General features: G+C 38.2%; 1 protein-coding gene across 1 annotated transcript; it reads right to left on the bottom strand.

Moving 5' to 3' along the window:
• Positions 1–1165: 1165 nt before the first annotated feature.
• On the bottom strand, positions 1166–10130 carry slc6a1b (solute carrier family 6 member 1b). Its single transcript, XM_052568937.1, has 15 exons — positions 9778–10130; positions 8616–8974; positions 8247–8378; positions 7989–8089; positions 7761–7870; positions 7354–7486; positions 6957–7091; positions 6761–6864; positions 6417–6541; positions 5925–6037; positions 5624–5755; positions 4665–4767; positions 4079–4179; positions 3827–3994; positions 1166–3263 (listed from the first exon to the last, which is right to left on the bottom strand). The coding sequence occupies exons 2-15, from the start codon at positions 8848–8850 to the stop codon at positions 3156–3158; spliced, it is 1800 nt and encodes a 599-aa protein (XP_052424897.1). The 5' UTR covers positions 8851–8974; positions 9778–10130; the 3' UTR covers positions 1166–3155.
• Positions 10131–11522: the final 1392 nt, after the last annotated feature.

Here is an 11522-nt window from a genome sequence, read left to right as displayed (position 1 = left end):
GTGTGTGCGCGTGCGTGTGTGTGTTTGGACAGACCCGGTTCATTATCTACACAACATTCAGGACTGATGACGGAAATGGCTGACAGTATTGCTGCTTGAAATGTGATTCAGATTTGACAAATATATTGCAGACACCTACATAACTATAACTATACATTTTGTGATAAAGAGCTGCTATAATAATAATAACAAATATAATAATAATAAGGATGATGATTTTTAAAAAGAGTCAGTGTTGAATTTTGAGTCTTTGCTTTTTGGCTTTAAGACTTGGCTCTTTGTGAAAAACAGATTTACAATTATAGTTTGCACGCTGCCTGAAGTAAATTACTTCCAACACATCTGTCACTGGTTCAGGACTGAAGACTCCAGGGAGAGACTCTGACATGAATCCTCCTCCAAATGTCTCGTCCCTGATCAACCCCCCACCCAGACTAGTTTTAACATGCCAATTGGATCCACGAGCACAAGCTATTATCTCACAGCGGTAGAACATTTGGGCCACGGGGAACGTCAGAACACGGAATTCTACAATGTAACCTCTGGGCTCGATCATAGGGATATCAGTTAGAAACCAAATAATTGAGGAACAGCTTTCCAATGAAATTACATTTGTGATTGCTATAAAAATTAAATAAATAATTAATAATAAAAAAAGGTTATGTAGAATTATTATTATTATTACTTTTAATAATTTAGTTGCATGATCAGAGCCGGTAAATTAATCATGTGTTTATTTGTTCGATTTGACAATCAGAACTAGTTTAATGATGGCGCTCCATTGGGACTGTGATGCTGAAGGAGATTAATTATCCACTTTGGACAGAACCCATCAGGGCATCTATTAATCCAAGATTAGGTCAAAGGAAAGCATTAGGAAAGCTTCCTGTCTCATGTGCATAATCCCCAGACTGTGAAATGTGAGCAATCTTATACTACATTAAGTAATAATACAAATAATAATAAACAGCTGAATATTAATAATACTTCCCCCACTTAAATGTCTATCAGAGTGTTTTTTTTTTAGTTATTTATTTTTAATCTAATAATATGTCTGTATTTAAATGCACTGTCTTAGGTTTAAGCGCACCTTTATTATGCCAAAATCAAAATGTAATATCGTTTGGACAAGCACCAAATAATAATGGACACAAAATGGCACACATTATAATCTATAGTACTTAATTTTTATTTTATTTTAATCAGATAACACATGGCAATCATGCTTTTATATAACACCATCTAAAGACATTTATTATATATATAGAGATTTTTTTTTCTTTTTCTTTTTTACATATCAATATTTTACATTAGGCCCAAACAGTTAGAAATATACAAAACAATATTTTCTTTGACTAGACATATGATCTATTCTCTTATAATCTTCCATAATTGTTATTCATTTGTTATTATTACTAATTTTTTTTTACATTTCAGAAAGATATGTGCTTTATATAGTTTCTGAGATCGATGCATTATTGCAGTAAACAGCAAATAATATAAGGTTCATCAACAAGACAAAAACCTCAAAACGGACATTCACAGGTACTTTTACACGGTACAGTTTTACAACATTGTTTCAGAGAGAAATCTGATGAATGGTAAATTTATACAATTTCACGAAAAACTCTTATTGATTGCACTTTCTTTTTTTTTTTTTTTCTCATCAGACATCTTGCAGAGAATAAATCGACTAATTAATCCAGATCTCTGTCACGTGTAGCTGCCGTCGAAGCAAACTAACAGTGCTCTTTTTCGGATACCTTTGTGGCTTGTCAACTTAAAGCTCTGTGCTTTTCACCAGTGGCGTTTTAAAAAATAAAACAGTGGAAATAAAACAGTCATTTTTCTCGGTCTCTCTCTCTCTCTCTCACACACACACACACACATATACTGTATATCCCTTTATATGATTCCATGTAGATTATTTATTGCCCATCTATAGTCTGTAGATTTAAAAAGAAAACAGCATAATTTCTCCTTGACATATTTTCGTTTGAACAACGGCTCTGTCAGTTTTCGACACAGAGTGCTGGTTTGTCAACGATGTCTGACAAAATGACCCTAGAAACCATGGCAACAGACTATAGCTTTTGCTCAGAAGTGATTATTTGCTGAAGGCTCCTCACAGCTATAATCGTTTTTTGATCCAGGAAAGCAAATTTTGGTCACTTTCGCCATTTTTTCCTGAGGAGTGGCATGCAAATGTGGTGAGCAGGATTAACAGTGGTTTCACGGGGTACGTCTGCCCCCAAAAATGAATTTTCGGACCCTGTGCAGTGATACGGTGCGACGTAAAACAGTTTTTCAGATCTGTCAGTAGCATAAACATGAATTTGGTCCTTCTTACTCTTACATAGAAAACGTACTAAAATGATCCTAAAAAACACATACAAAGTTATTTTGTCTTAGAAAGTAAAAAAAGGAAAAAAAAAAATAGTAACAGTCTTTTTTGATGTCAATTGGCCCCAGCAGCTGGTAATTCATCACTGCCTGGGACGTTTGTAAACCAAATCCATACTGGTCTTGTGCTTTCAGGGTTTGCCCGAGGGCTAAACGGGAGAAGGGCTATTAGAAACTGTAGCGTCTTGAAAAGTGTCGTCTGGCTACGCAACCTTGACATCCAAGGTTCATCTTGCCCCGTTGCACGCTCCCATATTCTCGCTCCCTGCTTTATTCTAGATATATAAATGTGTATATATATATATTTATATACTTTTTGTTTTTCAGATACAATCAGATACAATTCAATTCTAACCTACAACTGTATTTTTAATACATTAATTACATGTAATATCAAATTAACACGGTGGTGTTGAAATTACATTGGGATGCCAAATCTCGAATTATCACTTAAATTAAATCCTCTGGTTACACTGTGACCCTTTCTTCTTTTTCTTTTTTAGAAAGACTAATATCTTGCATATGAAATATAGATTAACCCTAGAACATCGCTGGACAGATATTTTGGACCCTATGTACTGTATATATGTACCAAAACAATTCAAACTGTAATCAGGTTGGTTTTCCCTCGGAGGTAGGTGAATATACTCTAGACATGGAAGTCCTTGGTTGTGATCAACCATGATTACTCTTTTATTCTCTCTCTGAACGTTGACCTTTGATAATTGGTGGTGAAGCGGGGGGAGGGCGGTCTAGATGTAGGCCTCGTCATTGGCTGGAGTGGGGTTTTCAGGTTGCTGTTCTGGTCCGTTCTCTTGAGTCCGGACCACCACCGTGGGCTGAGTCATGATCCGAAGGCGCTGCAAAAGGGAAGGAAAATCATCAGCTGCCATTCCAGGTCACACAGACTATTCCTGCTGAGCAAAGAAACTATAAAAGCACAAATCACGGCCCCTTGATTGGTACAATTAGGAAATCAAGATGCAATCAAAGCCAAATCCAAACTTTTACATCCCTGGTGGGAACCTGAGATTCGAGGGTGTCAGGGATTATTACAAGCTTCATCCATGAGACTCATGCTGACTTGGGACTGGGGCTCTTTGTTCCTAATGACTAGTCTCAGAAACGTGATTCAGAGATAGAGAGGTACGCTTCATGCGGCGAAAAACACTCTAGTGAAAAAAGACCCCAAAAAACTCCAAGTCACTGATTGCATGCTCAAATGGCAAGAACTGAAGACTAATTGATGCAATTAGAATAAATCCAATGGCCACGAAATAGAAACAGTGCATGCTTCACCCCATGCTAAAACATCTACATTAATAATGCATGCAATCTAAATCAATTACTCTGTCGTCAGCTGAGATACTTTCATGTTCCCTGACAGATGCACCTGTGGCTGTGAGGAAAATGCAAGCGTTACCTCTTTATATGAGCCCTTCAGGGTGAGGAACAAGTAGACCATGTATCCTGGGATAAGAATCATGGACGACAGGGCCATGCACCAGCCTACACCTTGCCCCCACTTTGGGAACACATAATTGTTCATTTTAAGCGGGACCATCTGAACGGCACTGAACAGGAACACACCCTACGACAGAAGGAACAAACAGTCAGCCCGTGTTTCCACCTTAGGAGTGCTTCTAGTACATAAAGACACCGTAAAACCACCTACCGCCACAATCAGAGGGGTGAATGCGACCCAGCACAGCTTCCACCAAATGCAGGGCTTGTATCCAATCATCTCCTCAATGTTGCCGTAGAATTTATTGACACCTGCAGTAGGCACAGAATAAAAATCACGCGGATGGTCATACGTTACTGCAAAACAACGCACGAGCGGTTTGCTGAGGATTATTGCCGGGTGGAAGCCTGCTATATGTGCGCCCCCTTCATAAATGCAAATAGAAAATCATGCAGTAGTTTGCATAATCAAGCCTGCCGTGCACAACAATTAAAATTCCACAGGTACATATTCATTCAGATCAACCGAGTGTGAAAATGAGTCTGGCAGTGAGATTAGCATGAATTATAAAGATCTTTGATAATAATTAGCATGCGTTACGCGTTATGTCTGGATGTGAAGAATAAAAGCGAATGAATTAATACAAAACAAAACAAAAATGTTGCATGTATTCATTTAATTAATATAAATACGGCATGCATTTTGTTTTTTACATTTTATATATATTTAGTCTGAAAGGCATGCTAAATGTCACGCCACAAATTTACTGAATTATTAGACAAAGCTGCATATTTACCATAGAACCAGGATATGGAGATGCATTCGAAGAACACCAGGAACAGCAGACACATTCCACTGGCAGAATAATAGTCGAACAGTTTGAACACATAGAGGCCACCCTGTTGAGAAAAGAATTGCAATGATTAGCGAGAGATGTGGTTCATTTATATGGGTTTCGAAAACCAGCTCTTTCATATCGTTATCTGTGTTTGGGTTTAAATAGGCATGGTAGCAGCAATGAGCATTAACGAAACTAGCTTTCTCTTCCCTGCTGTGAGTCACAAGATTGCCTTGAAAAGTATATAGTATTTGGGTTAGGATTATACATAATTGCACATCCAACGGTTCAAATGTTTGTGAGCATCTCCGTGATTTGCTGTATTAACACAAGTGCATGTGCTCTTTATTAAGGTCAAGATGAAAAGATGTTTTACTTCTGTAATGTGAAATATTTTTAAGGTAAACTGCTTGCGCAGAAAGTAAAACAAATCAAATACAAACGAACTGGGTCATGAAAAGGGTCGAGTGACTGATGAATGGTATACAATCACACCATATATACTGTCTCACCCAAGACACACCAGAAACATCTCATTCTATCAGTTTTCTGTGCGTAATCTAGTCTATATATTTGTATTTTTATTATTTAGTGTATTATCTGTTAAGTTATGGTTGGAATTAATGTATTTGTTCTCCTGCAGGCTTCTCTAGCGTTTATATAACACTGTGAGGTTATATAGTGGTTGAACACTCCATAGTCATTACATTTCCCAGTAAAACCACTCGAACGTTTCTGTCCTCTGAGGTGATCCTACTTTATGCAACTTCAAGAGCTCTTATTCCACTCTCTGTATGTATCTTTACCATATATTCCATTACATACAAAGCTTTAGAATAAAACCGTGATCAGCCTCCATATCTTTTCATAAGGTGATGTGAAATCCATAGAAAGATGAGGAGTATGTGTGCATTTACCTGTGTGATGTTTGACAGGCCAATCAAATAAGACACGAAGCAGACAACAGCGATAAAGATCTCTCGTCTTCCTCGTAGAGAGCGGGGGAACTCATCAATGAGAGCAGTGATGAATCCCTCCACCGTACAGAACTACACAGCATAAAAAGCATTTATTCCCAAAGATGAATTTGGAATAGCATGCCACTGTATAAGCTATTCTGAATTCAGCCGATATTTAATACCTGATTTGACATACTATTACTACACAGATATGGATGCCAGAAGACACATGCATGCACGTGTGAAACATGCTCTTTACCTGACTGTCAATGCCAAGCATAAGCAACATGGAGAAAAACAGGATTGCCCAGAGCGGTGAGATGGGCAGCTGTGTGACCGCCTCTGGGTAGGCTAAGAACGCCAGCCCTGGCCCTGAGATAAGAACAGGGTTACTTAGCTTTAGAACATCTGCATTATGACATAGACACAAATACATGTTATATGCTGTTTGAACAATACACCTCCAATGTCGGTTTTGGTTACTTTTATGCATAGCACAGAAATCAATAGTTGTTTTAATTACAACTTATGTTATCCGAGATTTGTAATATTAGCAACCCTGTTACCAAAAACCCTAAAATAAGCAAGATGCATACCTTTATGTACGTAAATAATATTTTGTAAGTTTTTTTTAAAAAATTGCTGTGTATGCAGCTTTGATGTTTGATGTAGCCACCTCTCCGTGTCACAAATTTAAGAGATTGCATAAAGTATAGTACAGTATGATCCTAATGAATTCCATCATAATTACCTGAGGCAGCCACGTCTGCTATGGGCCGCTTTGTGATGTGGGCCATGAAACCTACGATAGAGAAAATGACGAATCCGGCGAACATACTGGTGAAGGAATTGATGCAGCAGACGATGATAGAGTCTCTGAGAAGCAGACGAGAGCATGTAATTGTTTAGTAATCCTAAATAATAATTTATCCTATTATCTATGTGTTGTATTGAGAGTAACGAGGAAGCCTTTTTTTGTAGGCAAAAACGCTTGGCTGTTTTGAATACAAAATTGTCACGCATGTGACTGATTAAAGATGCATATTAAGGATAACATTTAAACGCCCTTTAATAAATCTTACAGTTGCTGCATACTTGTAAACATTATTGTTGAAAGGGTTGTAGCTCCCGAGGGCGATCAGAGAGCCCAGGCCCAGACCGTAAGAGAAGAAGATCTGAGTGGCTGCATCCAGCCACACCTAAGAGAAAAGACGAGACATGGTCCAAATCACCAAATTATACGCCTGTGAACACACGTCTATTACCGTATGATAATTACAAAGCGCTCTACCTCGGATTCTTTCAGCTTGCTGAACTCAGGCGTGATATAGAACAAAATGCCTTCTTTCGCTCCAGGCAGCGTCACTCCACGGATGAACAGAATAAACAGCATGAAGTATGGGTATGTTGCTGAGAAATATACCACCTGAAAGACATATCAACAGCCTTAAGAAAAATAAAAAAAGCATGTCTGCTTTGATATTATGCGACACTGCGCCGTGATTCTATCAGACGAAAAACGACAATTGGGAAGCTCTTTGAAACCATGACAGGCTTCCATTATTTAGGAGATTCTGATCCCAAATCCTTGATTTTGAATATTCAGAGCTATATTTAATTTCTGAATTTGTTAAAAAAAAAAATAGCATGGTCGAATATCATACTGTGATGTGTAAGGGCATTCTTACCTTTCCAGTCCAGCCTACTCCCTTCCAGATACAAAAATAGACCAGAACCCAGGCAATGGCCAGTGTTATTGCTAGTGGCAGTCTTATCTCTCCCGGCTTTTCCAAACCATCAGTCAGTTGATGCATGTTACGTCTGAGCGAGAAAGGGGAACAAATATTATTAGAGAACGTAGATGTAGAATTTATATCTGTCAGTCCATTTAACTCACTAACAGTTTGAAATAGAGCCTGTCTAATTGCCGATGCAAAACATTCAGCTAGGGATGTTTGCCAAAAATAGCACAATAGCCGCATTTTTGTAAAACAACAGTGGTTGGTTTGCACAGCCGAGGACAAAGGGAAAGTGTTTGTTGCTAGAATACGAAATTCCAGAGTGTTTCGAAAAACAAAAAACAATCAGCCCTTACTCCCAGAACTCCACCACGGCGCTCGTCATATTGGCGGTGTTTGCCATGCTGTAGTTTGAGAAGCATTTTTCTGTATTCCAAGGGTTGTCACACGATTTCCAGGGGAGATCCTGAAAAAGGAAATTTCAATTTCAAACAGGAAAATCCCTGAGACAGCACTTCAAGAATCTAGACAACAGTCACTGCCATTTCCACATTTGATAACTAAAGTGGAAAACATGTACTTACAGTGGTGAATGAGTTATACAGGTAGTAAATTGCCCAAGCAATTATGACTATGTAGTAAATGTTGAGCCAGAACGACAGGACTGCTGCTGCCAGGCCAACACCTACGGAGACATGTGCTCGAAAATAATTCTGTATTTCAGATCATTTTTGCCAAGGACACAGTACGACTGCGCTATAATGCATTGGAAACGTCATTTACACGCTTCTAAAAAGAGCATGGAGTAATTAATTTGAGAGTTATTTGTGGTTCTTGATTACCTTTGAACATAGGGGCCAGTTTCCACACTCCAAGACCACCAATGGACGTGTACTGACCGAGGGAAGTTTCCAGAAGAAACAACGGGACCCCAGCAAATATGAGGGTCAAAAAGTAAGGAATCAAGAACGCCCCTATACAGAAAGAAGAGTAACATAATGAGACATATTCATATATGCATCCGATTTTTAAATCCACTGCGCTTCCAATGATTGCGCGCGTGCTGGACAAAAAGCGTAGCCTACTTATTTGAGTGATTTCGTTCATTAAGAAATCCCTTTTATTTATGTATTATTCATTTATTTATGTGTTTAATCCTTTTGTTAAGAGGGGGGAAATGCATGGTAAAAACAACCAGGATTTTTCTTTACCTCCTCCGTTTTTTCCACATAGATAGGGAAATCTCCAGACATTGCCAAGTCCAATGGCATAGCCAACACAAGACAGAAGAAAGTCAAATTTTCCCTGCCATGTTTCTCTGTCGGGAAGTTCCTTTTTCTTCTGAACTTTCACCACCAGAGTTTTTGGTTTGTCGTTGGCGGTGGGCGCTTCGTTCAGCTCTGTTAAAACGTGTCCATCGGATGCTTTCGTGCCGTTCGTGGCCATGTCTCTGGGTTTGGTCCTGGCAGTCGGACGGAAGAGTTCAGCACCGGTCCACGTAGACAGCAGCTTCGCGGTTCGGTTAACCCACGACTAGAGTCAAAAAACGCTAAAGAAGCTTGACACTGACCTGAAAACATTGAGACAAAGCGAGTTTAGATATACACATTATTTCACCTGTGCTTGGTGTTCGTCGAAATGCATTCAGATGTCAATTCGTCAACACAATAATAACGTGACAAAAAGGAGTAAACAAAGCAAGATACAAATATCCAACAAAATAAAATACCAGTTCGCGCACGTGTGACGGGCGCGCGGCATAAAAAGCTCAGACAAAACGCGTCTGTCCACATCTCTTTATTTGAAATGGCTGAAAGATCCGATTTTGTACATTTCTGTTATCTAAAACTTTAACTGTGCCTGTGGCTTATTGCAGAATAGTTTGCAAATCATTTGCATTGAATACTCTGTTTAAATTATTTAACGGCTAAAGTTTTGATAATTTTCTCTCGAATCCAAATAACAGATCTCATTGTCGTTATCTCATACAGTTCGAATAATGTCCTCAGGTTATTACTTATTGTTTACATCCAAGTAAAATAAGCAAAGATCCGGGCGCTCGAAGCCTTCGCGCGCTCCGTCAGTGAGAAATGCGTGATCGAAAAGTCGCGCGAAACTGTCAACTATCACATTATTACAGAAGCTTATTTTGAGCAGGATAAATGAATGCTTGACGAGTGCGAGACTAACATATCGATAAAAACGCAAAATAAATTAAATAAAGTCTGATAAGCGCGCACAAACATCGCGTTTCAATGAAATACAGCGTTAAAAAAGTTTGTTTTATATCTTTAACTTTCAAACAGCTTTGCATATTAAAACTACTAACACAAACGCATTTTGTTTTATATCAGTCAAATGTGATCTACTTACACTGGAACAGTTTTCCTGCCAGTTTGGTTGTGGCGGCGCGTATCCGTTGGTTCCTCTCCAAATCAGACACTTGGAATTTTACTCGTCCAAACCCATGCAAAATGTTTCCATAAAGTCAAGTGACGCAAACAGCTATCCTGAGGGGTAGAGTGAATGAGGGTCTGGTTGCCTGGTGCTGTCCAATTCAGTGGTGCTGAAGGACAGGGGGAAAGAGCCAGAGACACGAGCAGCTCCGTCTACCATGAGCGTCCAGAGATGTTACAAGAAGCACAGACCGTCACTCTCAATGTCAGCTCAAAGTCGACCCTCCCCGAACACAACATCTCCACCACTGAGATCCAAGACACTGGGCACCTTCTCCTCTCCACGCTTTTTATATGCTTTGTATATGTGTTCTTTTTTTTTTTTTTTTTTTTTTTCAATTGGTCTTTGCGTGACACAGATCATGTGTTTTATCAGATGACTGACACTGCTCATTCACTTTAATTACTTTTTGCAAATCATTTATTCATTCATCTATTTTATTTGTAATCTGTTTTGTTTTAATAAGTCTGTAAATGTGGAATTGCAGACCAAAGTACACCAAAATACAAGTAGGTTTGCCTTGCAGTATGTTGCAGGATGTTACAATTTTAAAGCACAGTCTCTTGATATTAAATGAATTTGCTGGATAAAATAACTCTATGCTTTTCACTTCAGGCTGATATATTGGCCAGGTTGATGCATTTTTAGATCATCAGCACTTACCAATGCATAGACAGGATTTTTGTTTTTAATTGAATTTTATAGTTGTTTGCTTTTAATTTTTTTTTAAAGAGTTACTTTGGTGTAAAAGTATTTTTTTTAGCAAAGCTGGCAGAAATCTCAGCACGTTTGCTTTCATTTAATTATTAGATACTGACATTCAATCAGTCACTGGACACTCTGCTATCTGGATATCAGGGTGACTGAATGAAAAAAAAAAAAAAATAAAACAAAATGACACCAGTAGCATTTATATAATACTCATCCATTTTTTTATCATTCTTTTTTATTTTATTTTTATTTTGCATGTGTGTGAGGGATCATGTGTTTTATCAGATGACTGACACTCTCACTTGTATCACTTTTCACAAATCATTTATCTGTTTTAATTGTGCAAAAGTGTGTGTGCGTGTGTGTGTGTGTGTGTGTGTGTGTGTGTGTGTGTGCTTATGTGTATGGTTTAATGATGCAATTATGCACACCAGTAATAAGTTTTTATGAGCATGTGAATATCTCAGAGTAATTTTGCACACAAAACATCGCTGACCTGGAATTACTTCTCTTCATACATGTTTATTTTCATAACTGGACAGAACTTTGCTAAAACAATGCACAACAGCAAATGTATTTTGGGTTGAAAAAGGCCTGAACTAATTTACTCTCAGAAAAAAAAAAAAAAAAAAAAAAAAAGCGGTTTCCAAAGTGTCAGATTGGGATGACGATGCCAGTCATTCTCTGGATTCTGGTAAACAGTGATAAGGAAGTCAGTCAATGAGTAGAGTCTGGGGGTGGGAGATAAATTGAAAACTGGTCTTATAATCTTCTTAGCCGACTGTCTCCCAAAATAAAATACCCTTGCGGGGAAACCTAAAGGAACGCTCTGCACAGAAGTTAGCTCCTATACAACAATAATTTAGTAGTGTGTAATTAGATGTTAAAGCACTCACAGATCAAGAAGTCTTCAGACAAGATGATTATCATTGATTAAGAATGACAATGAA

This window comes from Carassius gibelio, chromosome B11 (genome assembly GCF_023724105.1).
Source record: "Carassius gibelio isolate Cgi1373 ecotype wild population from Czech Republic chromosome B11, carGib1.2-hapl.c, whole genome shotgun sequence".
NCBI lineage: Eukaryota > Metazoa > Chordata > Actinopteri > Cypriniformes > Cyprinidae > Carassius > Carassius gibelio.
Note: the sequence above shows the minus strand (reverse complement) of the source record. Positions and strands in the feature narration are given on the sequence as shown.

Coding starts and splice junctions, on each gene's coding strand:
- slc6a1b (XM_052568937.1), bottom strand. CDS start 8,850: ATGGCCACGAACGGCACGAAAGCATCCGATGGACACGTTTTAACAGAG. Junction 6,038..6,416: donor AGCAGACGTGGCTGCCTCAG/GTAATTATGATG, acceptor TTCTTATCTCAG/GGCCAGGGCTGGCGTTCTTA. Junction 4,180..4,664: donor CTCCATATCCTGGTTCTATG/GTAAATATGCAG, acceptor TGCCTACTGCAG/GTGTCAATAAATTCTACGGC.